The sequence below is a fragment of the Squalius cephalus genome, assembly GCF_949319135.1.
Source record: "Squalius cephalus genome assembly, chromosome: 1".
NCBI classification, from domain to species: domain Eukaryota; kingdom Metazoa; phylum Chordata; class Actinopteri; order Cypriniformes; family Leuciscidae; genus Squalius; species Squalius cephalus.
This window is the reverse complement of record NC_137122.1, coordinates 20,746,688-20,764,906: the sequence shown is the minus strand read 5'-3', so window position 1 is coordinate 20,764,906 and position 18,219 is coordinate 20,746,688. Positions and strand designations below refer to the sequence as shown.

The window sequence follows — 18,219 nt, the reverse complement described above, 5'->3', positions numbered from 1 at the left end:
GGTTGATGAATCTCAGGTCTTTTAGAAGGTTTGAGTAAGAGCTGCACAAACACTGGAACGAGCATTTAAAAGACTGCAGATATGTAAACATACGAATTAGCCAAAAGAAGAGTCAAAGGAGGGCATTTAAAGGAATAGTGCGTTAAAAATTAAAGTAGGCTATTCACTCGCCCTCAAGTTGTTCCAAACCTTTATGAATTTCTTTGTTCTGCTGAACACAAAAGAAGATCTTTTGAAGAATGTCAGTAATCAAACAGTTGTGGGGCACTATTAACTCCCATAGTATATATATATATATATTTTTTTTTTTATCCATACAATGGACGTTAATGGGGTCCAGAAACTGTTTGGTTACCGACATTCTTCAAAATATCTTCTTTTGGGTGTGTAAATGATTTAAATTTTCGGGTGAACTATCCCTTTAAATACAATGCTTTTTAAATTAAGTCACAGTGCCTTAAAAATAGTTGCAACTGTAAGACATTTATGGCATATTATTTTAATATCTGACAAATCTTAGAGATAAAATCACCTCCTATAAAACAGAAATTAGCCTAACAAAGTTACAAGACATGAAATTCTGAAATGAACTGTAATGTATGCTATTTTATTATAGCCTAAGTATTACAGGATTTAATAGCATATGCATCAACATCTTTTAAAAAAAAATAAAAAGAGGGTTTTATTATTATTATTGAACACAAAAATATACAGAATGACAATATATTACATGCCAGGGAGCAAGAAAATAACGTACCCTTTTAAAAGATTCACAGTTTTCACAGCTTTCTTATTAGAAGATGCATGCAGAGTTTTACATCTTCAAGAAAAAACATCGGAATCTTCTCTCTCATAGTGTGTATAATAACCAAGAATAAACATTTTATAATAAAAAGAGGGTACTCTAGTATTTTTATTTATTTATTTTTTCAGAATGTTGTCGCGTGACGTCAGTGCCGTAAAGCGCCCGCCGCTGTCGTGATTCGGCACATGTGTGGCTGTTGTCATGCCGTGCGCTCAAATCATGAGTGATTATAGATTATTAATAGAGTAAATGTATAAACTGGAGCAGCTGGATAACATCGGTCTGCACACACACACACGGGCTGCCGGAGCTTCGGGAGGACTGAGAGGTAATATGACAGAGAAACCACAGCAGAACAACATCACGTACAGAGAGTGACAGATTCATAAATCAGTAGCTGATAGATACTGTTTATGTGTCAGTTTGATATCATCAGCGGGTTCACGGTTCGGGTCTGGTTGTGGTTGAGGATGTTCGTGCTGGTGGAGATGGTGGACACGGTCCGGATTCCTCCGTGGAGTTTCCATCGGCAGCTGAACGACGCGATCGCCGAAGAGCTCAACAAGAAACTCGCCAACAAGGTGAAGACAGACACTCATCACACATATTACTGACTCATGCTTCAAAACAAATGCTTCCAGTTCTTTTTCTCACTGAAAAAGTAACTCATTCCGGTAAGGAAAGTAATGCGTTACGTTACTTTTGCGTTAGTTTTTCTAGCTGGGCTTGCTTGCTTGTTTGTTTGTTTTTCAAATGAAGGTGAGCAGCAAAGACATTGGTTAATAAAGTGAGATTGAAGAGATTAAATACATTAAGTACATTATTTAACATAATTATTGGAGATTTGCGTAATTTGCATTTTTAATTTGTGTAATTTGCATTTTTAATTTGAGTAATTTTGTAAATTGAGGAAAAGACCATTTCAATTTGCAATGCCTTTAATTTGTACTCAAGCCTAATTGATGTATAAATTAATTTCTTACCCTCTTGTTCTTTTTTTGCTGTCGTTTTCCTCCTATCTTTCTTATTTTTATTTTTATGCTGTTGGCAAATTTATTAACTTTTTTTTCTTGTATTTCTTGCAATGCTTTAATTGTCGTAATATAGATCTGTGCACAACCCACATTGATTGATACAACCCGTGCACAACCCGGAGTGATAAGCGGTCATAAGTTTTATAAAATGCTCTATAGTCATGAAACTTAAAACATATGTTATTATACTTGTTTTACAGACGAATGAAGCAATGTTTACTTTTAATATAGAATGTTTAAACTATTTTATTATGTAAAAATGCACTCGATCGGATCTTTATGTGACAAATGCTTTCTCTCTCAATATTATTTTTTTTTTCCTAAAAAATACCTAAATAGAGTACAAAAGAGGAAGGTGTCTGCAAACATTGGGACAAAAAAACAAACAAAAAAACATTAAATTCTGCTACCATGTAAATGTTGGAGGAAGGATCTTCAGAATGTATTTAAGAGCTTCACTTCATTAAAAAAATAAATAAATCATGACGTAATTAAATATTTGATCATTAACCCCTGAACTGTCACCCCCCTTTTTTGCATAGACATGAAAATCACTATCCAAACTTAAATGGTTGTAATTCGAGAATGCTTTGGAATATAGACCTATGGCTGGTCTTGTTTTTTAAAAGAATACATTTGGCAGATTATTGTAAATTATGAAAGTGAAACAGAAATAAAGTTATAGAAGTTTGAGTTAATGAAAATGTATAAATATAATTTATATTTAATATAAAATATACATTTTACAAAACATGTTTTACTCTAAAACTGCAAGAAAATCAAAGCCATAAATCTGAACAAGTTGTGTTCCAAATGTTAGGTTGATATCGCAAAAAAAAAAAGCTTTCAGTAAGATTTTGTTTGGGCGCAGTACCAAACTTTTTCACTAGATGACAACCAGACTGCATTACTGCCCATATAAGGGCACCTCCATTTCCACTTATGTTTTGAGTAATCTGAACCATATATTTCCATAATTTTCATACAATTTATGACATCCTATTAAGAAGTAGTATGGGTGGTTTGGCAGCATTTGATTTGAATTCAACCTCTAATAAACGCATAAAAAGAGCACATGCGCGTTATAGCTCACCGCCGCATCACAAATCGAGAATCCATAATATTTTTCTTTATATTTAAAACATTTTCAGACTTTTTTCTCTCATAAAATTTAATTGGTGTTATCTTTTAAATTCTTGGCATGAAAACAAACTGAGGTTTCTACCAATCTTTCATGATTTTTCATGTTCATCGCTATTTCGAAATAAAGGCCTGAACACGCCTAATGAGTATGAAATATTCTTGTTGCAAATTGATAAATTACTTTATTTTAAAAATCAGTCACCAAATATGAAAACTAGAGATTGTAAGCTTTCAAATGATACATAGTTTGTTAATATTACTTTAGGTTTTTACTAAGATATTATTGGTTTAAATACATAATGGCAAAACATAGTTATTAATAATTCATATTTTCAAAACTTTCAAGAGGAATCACAATCATTATCAAGTCCATTTTCCCCTGATCCCGTCTGAACTCCTCCGTGTGTCTGCAGGTGGTGTATAACGTGGGCTTGTGCATCTGTCTGTATGACATCACTAAACTGGAGGATTCCTACATCTTTCCTGGAGACGGAGCGTCTCATACTAAAGGTACAAGCGTCATAGCAACAGCGTGATAGCAACATCATAACTCACTGCATTCAGGTGGTCGAGCAAAACCTCTCCCTCTCTCTCTTCTCTCCTGCAGTTCACTTTCGATACGTGGTTTTCCACCCATTCCTGGACGCGATCCTGGTGGGAAAGATTAAAGGCTGCAGTGCCGAGGGTGTTCACGGTGAGAGAGGCCACACTAAACACCCATGATGTTTTGCTCTCGCGCTGATGCCAGGGTTGTTATAGTTAACGAAAACCATGGAAAAAACTTGGGGGGAAAAATTATAAAAAATAAATAAATAAATAAATAAATAAATAAATATATATATATATATAAATCATTAAACTCTACTAAAATACCTAAAAAAAATACTTAAATAAAAAAATGTAATACAAATATTTTGCTGCTAAAACTGAAAATTACTAAACCTTTCGCTAAAATTAAAATTTATGGAAAATATAAAAACTAGTTTAAAATGATAGTGATACTAAAACAACACTGTCAAATGAGTTCATTTACATCGTTACAGTTCCTCTTTCAAGCCTTTATTCCAGTAGATTTGGAACATTAGAACTTGGTTTAACAGAATAATGGCTTTATTGGAATTTAGCACCTGCTTGGAAATGGAAATTGGTAAATAATCAGTTTATGTGTGTTGATTCCACAGTGAGCCTCGGATTCTTTGATGACATCATAATCCCGCCGGAGTCGCTACAACAACCGGCTAAATTGTATCCTGAATTACCACTTCTAAAACTTATTTCATATTTTTGTAAATATTATATACATTTAACGTAATTTATATAAATAAATATACAAATTTATATAGATATACATATAGATATTAGGGCGGTGCAGCGATCAATTGCATCCAAAATAAAAGTTTGTGTTTACATAATATATGTATATTATATATAAATACACACCCATGCATGTTTTATATATATATATATATATATATATATGAAATATTTGCATGTATATACTGTAAATATAATTAGATATATATTTATATATATATATATATAAATATGAATATATATATATAAATAACACATTTTTCTTAAATATATACATGCATGTGTTTATATACTACATAATTATACGCAGTACACACACATATATTATGTAAACACAAACTTTTATTTTGGATGCGATTAATCGTTGCACCGCCCTAATATCTAGATCAAATTTTTTTTTTAATTATCATTATTATTTTTTATAGTGTATTTGTAGTAAATGACCTGAAGTAAGTTTGTCTACCCATCATGCACTGTTCCTTCACGGTTGGCGCAGTGATGATGCGGAGCAGGTGTGGATGTGGGAGTACGAGACGGACGAGGGCACTCACGACCTCTACATGGACCAGGGCGAAGAGATCCGCTTCCGGGTCGTGGACGAGGTGTTCCTCGACACGTCTCCCACCGGCCCCAGCACAGAGAAGGAAGCGCCGAGCGCCGCCGGCTCCACAGCGCCGCCCGCAGGAGTGGAGGACACCACACCGCAGAAAGAGGCTCCATACACACTCATAGTGAGGAGATTAGGAACAAAATATACTTACAATGACTTTAAACCTGTTCCATCCACTCTTTCCCTTTGGAATAACATCCCAGCTAACTGGGAATATTCTGGCAAGTTTACGAACGAACGTTCTTCCAGTAACATTACTAGAATGTTCGTGCAAAGTAAATACAGTCAAACCAAAATGTATTCAGACACCTTCAACATTTCTCAACATTCTTCAACATTTAATGAGCTATCGTTTAGAACAGGGTTCACCAATCTCGGTCCTGGAGGGCCGCTGTCCTGCAGAGTTTAGCTCCAACCAGCTCCAACACACCTGTTTGAAAGTTTCTAGTATGCCTAATGAGACCTTGATTAGCTGGTTCAGGTGTGTTTAATTGGGGTTGGAGCTAAACTCTGCAGGACAGCGGCCCTCCAGGACCGAGATTGGTGAACCCTGGTTTAGAAAATGGTAATAAAATATGACAAGAACTCAGAGTTACTAAATCAGTTGATATTTCAGTGGTTTTGTCCATCCTTCTGTTAGACTGTCTCACACATGAATTATGTTGAATATCTGTCAGCTGTTAAATTTAACTACACAATTAGATAATACCAGTTTAGCTCAACCAATGACCAAGCAATGCTTCATTCTGTTCAGTCTGTGTGTAAAAAGGTCACATTAGCAATTAAAGAAAAAACACTTCAGCAAAACATGGTCAGGTCAAAGTGTCTGAATCGTTTTTGGTCCCAAATTTGTATAAATTTTACTGATAGTCCACTATATGAAGAATTTATGGCTATAATATGTCACAGTTTACTTACTTACATAAATTAACTATAGTGTCCTGCACACACTAGTAAAACAATATCAAAAATTATATCTGGTGTCTGAATAATTTTTGGTTTGACTGTATCTGGACTTTAATAATGTTTTCAAAATGTGAGCACACAACTATATGAAGCATTATTCTGCAACATTTTAGTTGAACGTTCAACTTTTGTTTTCTTTTCTTTTTTTTTTTACTTGTTTCGGAATATTCCGAGAACATTCAAAACTAACATTCCAGGAATGTGAGCAAAACATGATAAAACTGAACATTCCGTGAATGTTTTCTCTAATTCTCAAGCAATCCAAAAAAAAAAAAAACATGTTGAACGTTCCCAGAAATAATGTTTTCGTAACTTAATGGGAATGTTAGCAAAACCATATTTCCGTTAGCCTGGGTGCGTTGATAAATTGCTGATAACAAGGCCACTAACATCTGTTCTTCTCTTTGGCAGGGATCCGTTAGTGAACCGGGTCTGGGTCTTTTGTCCTGGTGGAACAGTTAACAGTCTCTTCTGTGATTATGAACTGAAAAGCTTCAGCTTTTCACAAGACTCATTTACTCCTTCATGAACTCAAGCTCTATGGACCAATCAGTGAGCAGATGCTGCTGACCAATCGGACACACTTAACGAAGAGTCATTTGTAATGATTCGGAAGGGATTATTGTGTTGTAGTTCTGCTGTTGTTTGGAGGATTGAGATAATTTGTGTTTAATTAGTTTTTTGTTGAGACCTACAGAGTTTACTTTATAGATAAATACATTTTTTATTTGAAAAAAACTAAACAATGTTTTGCTTCAAATAATGTCTTTTTGACGCTGAATTTAATATTTTTGTGAGGTCATGTAAATGGTTTTTGGATTTTTGGTTTGTTTTGGAAAATTTGAATATAAAAATATTTACAAAAGACTAAAGTGTTGTTGTTATTGTTTATATATATATATATATTGTATTATTTTAGGTAACACTTTATTTTACAGTGTCCTTGTTACAAATGTTACATGTACTTACCATAGTAAGAACAATAAATTATGCATAATTGCATGCAACTAACCCTCAACCTAATCCTACCCTAACCCTAAATTAAGTACATAGTTGCCTAATATTACTCAGTTCTTAAATATATAATTACACTGTAACAATGACACCTTAAAATAAAGTGTAACCATATTTTATTTATTTTAAATGTATTGTTTTCATGTCAGCTGACTTCTCTTTACATAATCTCTCGTGACATTATTATAGTTCTCTGACGGGAGTGACTCATTTTCCGGGATTCGGTGACGCTGCTTCAGTAAACGCGTCGGTTCTCCCGGTAAACGCGTGTTAACAGGGATCTCCTCCATCACACGATCCTGACTGCGGATTCACACTTCATCTTATATAACTGCGGTCGACAGGACGGGACAGAAGCATCTGCGAACTCCAGCTGTAAGTTTCTGCATTTGGTCCATTTAATCTAGCACGTTTTCATCTTATTATGCATTTATTCCCGCAATGCGTGGGCTATTAAAATAACTATATAATCTAAAATCAAATACTATTATTAGTGCTTGTATACATTTTAGGGGTCCTGTCTCCTACCTTTTGTTCAGAGCACCGGCCGTACGTGCTTTAAAACTTAACATGCACGCTCCCTATATAGACAGCATGTTTATTGGTAGCCTAATTATATCGTGTTATATTAATAATCGCACATATAATGCTTTCAAAATGCTGTCTAGCAAGTCATCCGACGAGGTTTTGAGGAACAATCCCTGCCCTCCATCAAGAACATTCTAGAATCGGGTGACGCTGACTTGAACGGAACCTGGAAAAATAATAGCATAATTCAAACGTTCCTTAATGCAATGTGTCGTTTCTGCAATCTGGTCATTTTTCCCGCGGATTTTTCGTGTCAGAATTCCATCGCGTCATAGTTCTGTCTCTTATTTTAAGTGATGTAATTTCACATTAGATCCAGTTTTAGCCTAAAGTATGACAGTGATTGAGGATCTTGTGATGTTGCTTTCGCTGTGACTTGGAATTTCATAGTACGTGATGACGCTGTAAAGTCGCGTGTTGCATAATAACAGCAGAACCAGCGACTCTGACGTCACGAGGACAGATTTCGCGTCACTCGTCGCTGCGCACGAATCTTACATACACTTTTAACCTAGAAATGATAATTAAACTTCTGACAACTGATGTACAGTTTGGTTTAATCTCTTTCCTATACAGAACTGCACTTATTAACCTCTTGTAATGCATCCCAATTTGTGTACATGTGCACTATTATATGCCCTATGTAGGTGTGTGTTCATACAGAAGATTCGTGCACTTCAAATACCCGGATGACGCACTTATTAAGTGTGGAATGTTAAATTATAAACTAGCTGTCTAAATGTCATACACTAAACAGTGTAGTACATAGTGTGTAAAGTTCATAGTGTATAGTTTATAATTTGGGACACATATGCTTATTATTAAATAAACTATGCAAGAGTCATCTACTTATAATTCAATCATAAACTTTTCAAACAGTAGATAGTATGCTACATTGTTGCATGACCTCATTAGGTAATTAATCTCAGATAAAACATTTACATTGCTTTTTTAATCCATTTTAATAAAAGCTGCAATTAAGCAATCAAAATAGACATGTTAAGTGTAATGTCTGATTTTAATTTTTTAAATATAAGGTCATGTCAAGTGCACTGCATTGTGGGGTACAGTATCTAACATACATACTGCACGATACACATTCAGATTTGGCAGTAGGCTAATAATAATAATATGAGGATTAATAAATAAGGATTTCTGTGCTATGTTGAAAAAGTGATGAACGGAGTCTAGCAACATTATGTAAATTAAATAATGCAATATGTATTAATAATATGAGAGCCAAAATAAAGCAAACCATCGTATCACACCAAGACTTTTCACTTGAGTGGAAATACTAACTGGGCAGTTATCAGTAAGCAGCATAAAAGATTGAGATTTAGATAAAGTAGACCCCCAGGGGCGTAGTTTGTGGGGGGGTTGGGGGGGAGATAACCCCCCCAATATTTAAATCTATGCATTACAACCCCCCCGATATTTATACCATGATCACATGAAAAATATGCAGACCCAAACTTCAACCCCCCCAATGTTCAAACCAAATCTACACCCTTGGGCCAGACCCAACAAGAAGAACCTCTGTTTTGTTAGTATTAAGCTTAAAAAAATGTGTTAGTTAGTCATTTGTTACATCCTGCAAACATTCAGTGAGTGAATGGGGAACCATTAGGTTTTGTAGATGCGTACAACTGTGTATCATATTTTGCATAGAAATGAAAGTTGATGCTGTAAGTGCGAAAATTATGACCAAGAGATAAAATATAGATAATAATTAAAAGCAGACCCAACACTGACCCCTGTGGAACACCGTGAGTAACGGAGACTTACAAACTGAGGCTCCCAGGTGAATAGGGTAAAAAAATACTAATAGATATCACCATACTTCACCAGGTGATTGATTACATTAATAATTGCAAACATTTTTTCTATTACAAGTTTTCTGAAATGGTATGTTTAAATATGCAAATGAGGTGTTATCTAATTAAATCTGCACTAATTTGCATAGATTTCTAGAACAAAAATCTAAACATTGGATGAAGTCAGGTTCAAAATTCTTGTTTAATTTTTTTATATATATTAGAGTCAACGGTTTAAGGAATAAAATGTTGTATAAAATCAGGAAAATTATATATGTTATACAAACCCCTCTGTAAAAATCTTCAGAATATAGATAAGAATAAAACTGAAGTGGAGATTTCTGGCTCAATGTAGGAGGAAAAACTCATTTTGAGAAAACGGCCTTTAAAGAAATAGAGCCCTATCTTGCACCCAGTGCAATTGACTTTGTACACCGACGCATGTATCATTCCTATTTTGCACCCGACGCACAGCGGACTTTTCTCTCCACAAACGCACATCGGTAAATTAGGGAATGAACTTGCGCTCCTGGGGGGCGGTTCAGCGCAAAGAGGAGGCGTGTTCCGGCGCAAATGTTCCCTGGTGCTATTTTGCAGTTTCAGAAAACAATTCCGACCACAGACCAGAAAAAACCTAGTCTAAAGTCAGTGGCGCATTCAGATGCTATTTTAAGGGTGCGTGCTTGGCCATAATCAATGTAGTGTGTGCACAATGCGCATACACTTTGCTTCTCTCATCTACACACAGACACAGCAGTTGCCATTTTTGCAAATCATACATTATTACAAGGAAAAATATTCCACACGAGGGAAATCAATGTGGTGTCCATGAAGATGTGAAAAAATAGGCATAAATCTAGCTTACACATTTACCCAAATTATTATACGCCTGTTTAACCGAAGCTAATCTGGGTGTTTTTCTCCATCCCCAATGTCACTTCTCTGTGTTTTACTGCCCTGACGAGAACGACGCTCTCCTCGGCTGTGAACCGCTCCTGGCGTGCGTCTGGCAAATCCGCCGTTATAATAGCAATCCGCCATGGCACAAGCGCGCCTGCTCTTAAAGGGAATGTGAAATGACGCTCTGATTGGTTTATTTCACGTTACGCCCAAACCACACCTATGAATAATGAAGCTACTTCAGACCAACCCATTTTAGATCCGCCCACAAAGTTACTTGCATTTCGCGTTTGATACTTGTGTTTCAGATCGTTAAAATAGGGCCCATATACTGTAATTGAAATCTACAGACGCAAATAGATAAAGTGCTCTAAAAGATACAGTTAAAAGTGTATTTGGATGTTTTCTTTCCACTAGTCTGAAAAAAACACTTTATGAAAAGCCAAAAAGCCCAAAATCTCAAAATTGGCCGATGCATGAAAAAACACTGTTGCCTGTAGTGTCTCGCCTTAATCTGTACAAACTGTTTTCTGTCACTTAAATAGGATGAAAACCAAAGAGGTTTTCATGTAGTATAGTAGTATGAAATAGTCTTTTAATGTAGAAGTGACAAAAATACACAAGTGGTGTATAGTTCACTCTGATCTTGGAGCGGTTCCTTGGTTTCTTTAATGCCTCTATGAACACAATGCAGGGTTTTGTGCGCGAGGAACTGGGCACGCACCCTAGCGCCCCGGGCACAAACTGTCTTGCATGTAAACACACACACACACACACACACACACACACACACACACACACACACACACACACACACACACACAGAGCCTTTGTGCAGGGCAGGGCAGAGTAAAGCTGTGTTGCTGCATGTCGCTACACACAGAACAATCTGTGCCCCTGCAAATAAAAAACAGAGCAAAGTACGCATGCAAAGTGTTTGCCAATAAATACACAGTTTAATGTGCGTCACTGAGACTAGTCTTGCGCTGGAAGCCTGAGTTTAGTGTTTCTCTCTCAGACAGCAGGTCGTGTTCTGTAAGCATCTGGAGAGCATTCAGAAAGACCGGATCATGGCAGACCCGGAGCTGTCGTCCCCGACGGACCCGTCCCTGCGCTCTCCGCGCTCTGCGCCGCTGTCGCTGTCGTTCCCGTTCCTGCGCGAGGGAAGCCACGTCTGGGACAGAGCCACGCCGCAGCCCGGGGAGTTACCGAGCCCCCTGCCCACCAAACGCACGCGCACCTACTCCGCGTAAGTCAAGCACACACAAGTCACAAACCTGAAAACTTTACATGCTGAACAAACATTGAGGGTACATTTACACGACAACGATATGCTTAAAACGAAGAAGTTTTTCCTTTCCTACAGACGATCCCCGTTCACACGGATCCGTGAAAATGAATAAAAATGCTGTATTCTGCTGCCAGGCCATTAGATGGCGATGAAACACTATAGACTGAACACGTAATATGCATGTGGATGACGTCATAGTCTTCAGAGTTTCACGTTTTTGTTGTTTACACGGAGACCAAGTTTTTGTTGTTTCAAAAACTTGCACTTTGAGACCTGTTTTCAAAAGTTTGCGTTTTCAGGCACTCGAAACGCCGTCGTCGTGTAAACGAACGGCCAAATTGCATGAAAAATTTACGTTTTTAGTTGAGAACCATTGCACTATTAATGGGACCATTCACACAGAATGTATTTGTGTGTTCAATAACGTGAGACGGAGGTCAGTGGAATGAAGAAAATGCAAGTGCTACGTTTTTAGAAGTTTACTTAATTTTCCGCATTCCGCTCCATCTCGCGCATGTCCGCACAGCTTTCAAAGTATATACTCAAGCGCGGATGGACGAGGACAATTGCTTTTTCTATACTCTAGCAGACGCCAGAGGGCAGCACTGAGTCGTGTCATTTATAGGACATTCGCTTGGAAGGACAGAAGAAGAAAAGCAGCGGATCCGCCGTTGAGTGCAGGGTTTAGAACAAGAGCATGAACTAAAAGTAGAAAACGATGGATAAGGATATGCTGCTTTGTTTACTGTTCTTGGAACAGCGTGTTGTTCTGTATCGCTCTTTCCGCACTCTTCTTCCACTACTGCACAATACATCACAGCTGCATATTGCCACCTAGTGGACACTTCTGTCTCAAGCCCTGCGGTGTGTTACAAATACTGTCTAAGTACATTTGAATTTGAACTTACTACATGGTAGTGATGAGTCATTCATGAACGATCCGTTCATTGCATGTGTCACATGACAAATGAACCAAAGACTCATCTTTGGAAGGGAAAATTAAATATTTATGTTCCCTGTAAATTATCTTTGGCTGTATTATAATGATTTCTTAATTCAAAATATGATCAAGTTGGTGGATGTTTTCGGGGAATTTAGCTGTTAAAAGTATAACATTTAAAGCCACTTAAATGACCGCAATGACTCGAATAAAGATCTGTTCATTTTGATGAACGAGATCGAACGAGAGAGTCGGTAAAATGATCAGAATTTCCCATCACTACTTCATAACCGTTAAAAAAGTATGTTCAATATATGAATGTGTGTAGTATGAATGTAACCCGTATGTACTACTTCCGCCATGTTGTTATTGTCACGTGACCTTCCAGAGTTATTTGCGTCTTTTCGCCTCATGGGATAGTAAAGTGTCCATCGAATACACACTTCAGAATCTCGCCGGAAGTAGTAGGTCATCCGGGTACTTTTCGCCTACCATTTTTCGAATACTATGTATTTGGACATACTACTCTGTTGGCGTACTGTTTTTCACTTATATATGTAACGATCACCAGTGAGAGTGCCCGGGATAACCATCAGAGGACACTCCAACCCTGACAATAACCACACATCCACAGACTCCATTCCCCATAATCCTTTGTCCAGACCATCATCCGTTATCACATTCACCTGTGTCTCATTATCTTGTTTACTCACCCTGTATAAGCCTGGTTCTTTCTGTCATTCCCTGCGAAGTCTTGTTTAGTGTTTCTACTGCAATTCCAAGCGTGTTTGTATCCTGTTTCTTCCGTGTCCTGGTTCTCTGCCTGTTCCCTCGGATTTCCCTTTTTGCCTGTGCCCCTGTGACCCTGTTATTGTTTGGACTGATTACCGGTGATTTTGACCTCTTGTCTGTTTTCTGGATTATGTTTTTGGATTACCCTCTGTTCAATAAAACGGCATTTGTATCATCAACCTTCTTGTTTCAGAGCAGTACGTGACAATATAAGTAGGGAAGTATACGATTTCAGCGCTGGTTATACTTAATTTTCTGCTTTCAAATGTCTTTTATTTTTAACATTTCAAAGTGTACTACTTACCATGAGCACTATCTAGTGGACTTTTGTTTTCAAGTGCTCAAATCACTCACATATGTGCAAAATTACGATTTTATGAGATAAAAAAAAAGTCGATAGGATTATGACGACAGAAAGTCAGAATTATGAGTAAAAAGTTGAGATTATGACAAAAAGTCATTGTGACAATTTCTTTTTATCTAATAATTATGACTTTTAAGTCACAATTTCGACTGTCACAGTTTTGACCTTTTAAGTCATAATATTGACTTTTCATCTCATAATCATTAGCATGAATTTTTCATATGTGGCAGAAATGGGCTTCCATAGTATTCTGTACAAATTTGAGGAGAAACTTCCTATTTCCTATAAAAAGAGGTAATATTATGCTCATTTACAAGTTAATCCTTTTGTTTATGGGTTTTTGTTTATTTATCACTTATTCTTTATTTATTCTTATAACATTGTTGCAGCATCTGTTTTTCACCCTCGGTCTGAACGCTGTTTTAGGTTTGGTTTCTTTAAAACCCGCCTTCTGAAAAGTGCTATGTGCTCTGATTGGTCAGCCGGCCCCAGTCTGTTGTGATTGGTCCACCGCTTAGAGCTTGTGTCATAAATGTAACGCGCCTTGCCATAACCGGCGAGTATCATGTGTTTCAGGCAGATGAGATTCACTGGCTTTTGGACCGACTTCAAACTTCACTGATTGTTCACATACACTAACAGAAACAACTATAAGATACCGAATGAATGGTAAAATGTAAAAGAGCATAATGTGCCCCTCTTTTAACTATTTTACAAGGTGGCTATTTCATATAATTTTGTACGAGGCGAATCGTACACTAATATTTGGGGGAAAAGAAAGCAAGAAGGTCCACCTGTAATAAACGTAACCATAACTGGAGCGTAAGCAAATCCTACAAAAATGTACAAATGAGATAGTAGTCCTACTAATTGTATGAATTAGCCACCAATTGGTTGTCCTGAGATTGTTGTGTGTGTGTGTGTGTGTGTGTGTGTGTGCGTGTGTGTGTGTGTGTGTGTGTGTGTGTGTGTGTGTGTGCAGGACTGTGCGCGCAAACGCGGGCCCCGTCTTCAAAGGTGTGTGTAAAACCTTCTCGCGCTCGCAGGGTCACGGCTTCATCAGACCGGCTCTCGGTGGAGAGGACATCTTCGTGCACATCTCAGAGTGAGTCCAGTTCAACACCAGTACCAGCTCACACACACTGAACCAGCTCCACCTCATACCTCAACGTCACGAGTCAGAACAGAGGAAATCTGATTATATCTGACATGCAGAAACATGCACAATACTGTTCAAAGGTAAAACAGCAAAAACAACAATAATAATAATATTATATATATATATATTAGCAATAATAATTATATTAATATATCATATATTTATGTATTTATAATGTTTTATATTTTTATAAATATAATATATAATAATAAAACATGCAGCAAAAGAAGAGTAATATAAAGTATTATAATAATCATCATTTTATAAAGTATACTGATATACTTTATATCATGATACAATGATAATAAAAATATATAATATAAAATAATTATACAAAGTATATAATATTATTATAAAGATAAATAACAATAATCATTTTATAAATTATACTAATAATAATGATAATAATAGTGATCATTTTATAAAGTATTACAAGAACAGTAACAATAATTTTAACAATAATTTTATAAAGAATAATATTAATAATAATAATTTAAATATATAATATTAGCAATAAATAATTATATTAATTATTTAAATATATTATGTAGTTATATTTTATATGTATCTAAATATAATATATATTTAATAATAAAACAATAGAATCATATATTTTTTTTAAATATAACTGTAAATTATATTATTCAAAATATAATAAGAATTGTATAAAGTATACTAAAAATAACAACAATATTTATAATAATTTTATGAAGTATAACAACCGTAACAACAACAATAGTAATTTTATAAATATAATAATAATAAAAACGTTAAATAATTATACTAAGTATATTATTTTTATAAAGTTTAATAATAATTATGATTTTATAAAGTATACTAATAATAACAATAATTATTATTTTATAAAGTATACTAACAATAATAATAATTTTATAAAGTATAACGAGTTAAAATTATTGTAAAATATAATAGTAATAATTTTATCAACTATAATAATAATATTAATGATAAAAATTGTAATAATAATTGTAAAAAATACAATAATAATCATAATACAAAGCATAATAATAATAGTATTATTATTACATACATACATATAAAATAAAATAATAATACTTTTGACTAAGTATTTATTTGTCTGTGGTTTTAGAAAATAGATCTTTAAAATAATGTGAGAAATTCCTGTTTTGTTTTCTTAAAGTTTTTTTTGTTAAATCTGTTGAAAAATCAGAAAACTTGACATGCCATTATACTTTTAATAAAAATTATACATTTATCAAGAATATAGTATATTTTTATTAGACATGTCTGATATTATATGTGCAGTGTGTGATTTAACTGTAGGTCTCACCCTAGCTGAACTTTCACCAGCACAATAAATCTCTTCTCTGTCCTTCAACATGTGATAGATGTTTCAAAACAGACCGTGCCACCAGTAGGGAGTAGCTAGAATGTTTGATAACAAAAAATGTGGATGAGCTTATTAAAAAGTGCTGGAAAGTGTATGTTTATGGGCAGACTGAAGATGAGAAGAAGAGGAAAACATCTGTATATGAGGTCATTGGTCAAAAACAGAATAAAAACACGACACTACACTCAATAATCTGAAATATCAGAGTCATTTAGAAGCAAATGTCATGTTTGATTGCAAAAATCACTGTAAATCAATGTGTGTCAATCAAACCGTGTGTTTTCCTGCTGGTGTTTCTCTCTTGCAGTATTGAAGGAGAGTATGTTCCTATGGAGGGGGACGAGGTCACGTACAAGGTTTGTGCCGTCCCGCCCAAGAACGTGAAGGTCCAGGCCGTGGAGGTGCTCCTCACACACCTGAAGCCCGGGACCAAACACGAGACCTGGTCGGGCCAGATCATCAGCTCCTAGAGAGGATTGTTGTGAGAGCAGAGCATCATGGGAGCAAGGCTGATGGAAGTTAAAGGGTGCAGAGAATGTCAGAAGAGTTCAGCCGTCGAAAGGAGACGGGACGGGTTGCATTACGGGAATGCTTAGAAACAGACTCGAAACGCAAGCGCACAAATGCAAATACACAACTCACAGGTTTCTGTTGCATTGTTGACGCTCTCAGTGCCAATTCACAGTACTTTTTCTGTTTTAGGCTCAATAGCGTAGGTATTTAAAGCTTTGTTGCCAATGCTTGTGTTCTTGCGTAGCGTTTGTTTCAGGTTAAACGAGACGTCTGAGACGGAGAGAGATTGTGAAATTATGATTGAACATCCTCAAACTGAACTGTGAACCGAGATCGAATCGAACGCATCGATCCAGATGCGCACATGCTACACTTGTGACTGGTTTTGGTTCTTATATTTCTGTTTATTTCCAGACAGCAACATATTGTCGGCCCAGATCCGGCCAACATCTGGTCCAGTGTTAAATTAACTGTCCTGGGAGTTTATTTGGGACCACATTCAAGAGTGTTAAAATATGAGTGTTAAATGAACATTGAAGCAGTGTTCAAGTTAATGAGATAATTAAGTGATGTTGTTAATTGATTGATGATTGACCATTATTGAAGACACCTGATGTTAACTCACCAAAGGAGAAAAAACATAAATTATAAGTCATCATTATGGTGATCGGTGTTTGCTTTAGGGCTCTTGACCCTTACATGTTTAACTTTAGATTTTGTTTGGGCTGTTGTAACTGAGTTTAGGAATCTATGATGGGGGTCGACGCTATGTTGCTGTCTGAGTTTATGCATTCATTTTTGATAATTCTGTGTTAAATTGATGGTAATATAGGTAAATGGTAAAATATCACTGATGTTTTCCGGTAGTGGGAGTTTAGGGGGGCAAATGCTTCATTCTCATTAAAGTTGCAATGCAAAAATCGTAATGGTCCTAAAACTAAACGTAATTTTTATTACGCAAATAATTTTCATTTGATTTCTGGGTGAAATGGACATGATCTTGACGGGTTTGGAGGGCTTTGTAACTTTAAGCTCTGTTATAAATGCTGGAACTGAAGCCTCATAGACTAATATTGCACTTGAAACTTGACAGCCCAAATATAAACTGCCAAACTGACTTCATCTCCCATTTCCGGGAGTCTTTCAGGGTAAAACAAGCAGCATTTTGTAGACAAGCTGAGGAATAACAGTCGGCTAGCAAAAGCATTTAAACAGATTTTCACAGCAAAGATCGTGTGCTATTTTTGCTATATGTGTATGTGACGTTCATGATGATGTAATGATGGTGATGCACTGTTGCGTTAAATGTTTGGTCACATGATCCGTTGCATGTTCTTGAGTTTGTCTTGTGATTTGATCTTCAGATTTCTGGACCCTCAGTTGTGTTTTAACTGTGATTGTTTTTTTGTTTTTTTGTTTTTTCCTATTTTCAGCACTTTTTAGAGCTCAGATCACTGTGGTCGACGCCCTTTCCTTGTGAACTTTGATGGACTAATAAAATGACTTTATGATTCACACGTTTGTATCTCACTGCAAAGCAAATTATGTAATTAATCATACAAAAAAATTATATTTGCACAAAACTTTAACCACAGCATCT

At 35.9% G+C, this 18,219-nt stretch overlaps 2 protein-coding genes across 3 annotated transcripts; both read left to right on the top strand.

Moving 5' to 3' along the window:
• Positions 1-952: 952 nt before the first annotated feature.
• Positions 953-6,740, top strand: polr3h (polymerase (RNA) III (DNA directed) polypeptide H). Its single transcript, XM_079881959.1, has 7 exons — positions 953-1,133; positions 1,228-1,386; positions 3,396-3,492; positions 3,590-3,676; positions 4,164-4,227; positions 4,793-5,027; positions 6,284-6,740. Exons 2-7 carry the CDS (start codon positions 1,276-1,278, stop codon positions 6,332-6,334), a joined length of 645 nt encoding a protein of 214 aa, XP_079738085.1. The 5' UTR covers positions 953-1,133; positions 1,228-1,275; the 3' UTR covers positions 6,335-6,740.
• A 357-nt stretch (positions 6,741-7,097) lies between these two features.
• Positions 7,098-17,105, top strand: csdc2b (cold shock domain containing C2, RNA binding b). Of its 2 annotated transcripts, none has more exons than XM_079881972.1 (4): positions 7,098-7,261; positions 11,207-11,437; positions 14,558-14,680; positions 16,414-17,105. In XM_079881972.1, exons 2-4 carry the CDS (start codon positions 11,259-11,261, stop codon positions 16,574-16,576), a joined length of 465 nt encoding a protein of 154 aa, XP_079738098.1. In that variant the 5' UTR covers positions 7,098-7,261; positions 11,207-11,258; the 3' UTR covers positions 16,577-17,105. The 2 variants fall into 2 exon arrangements, with proteins under 2 accessions (XP_079738098.1, XP_079738097.1); XM_079881971.1 differs by lacking the exon at positions 7,098-7,261 and adding an exon at positions 11,017-11,108.
• Positions 17,106-18,219: the final 1,114 nt, after the last annotated feature.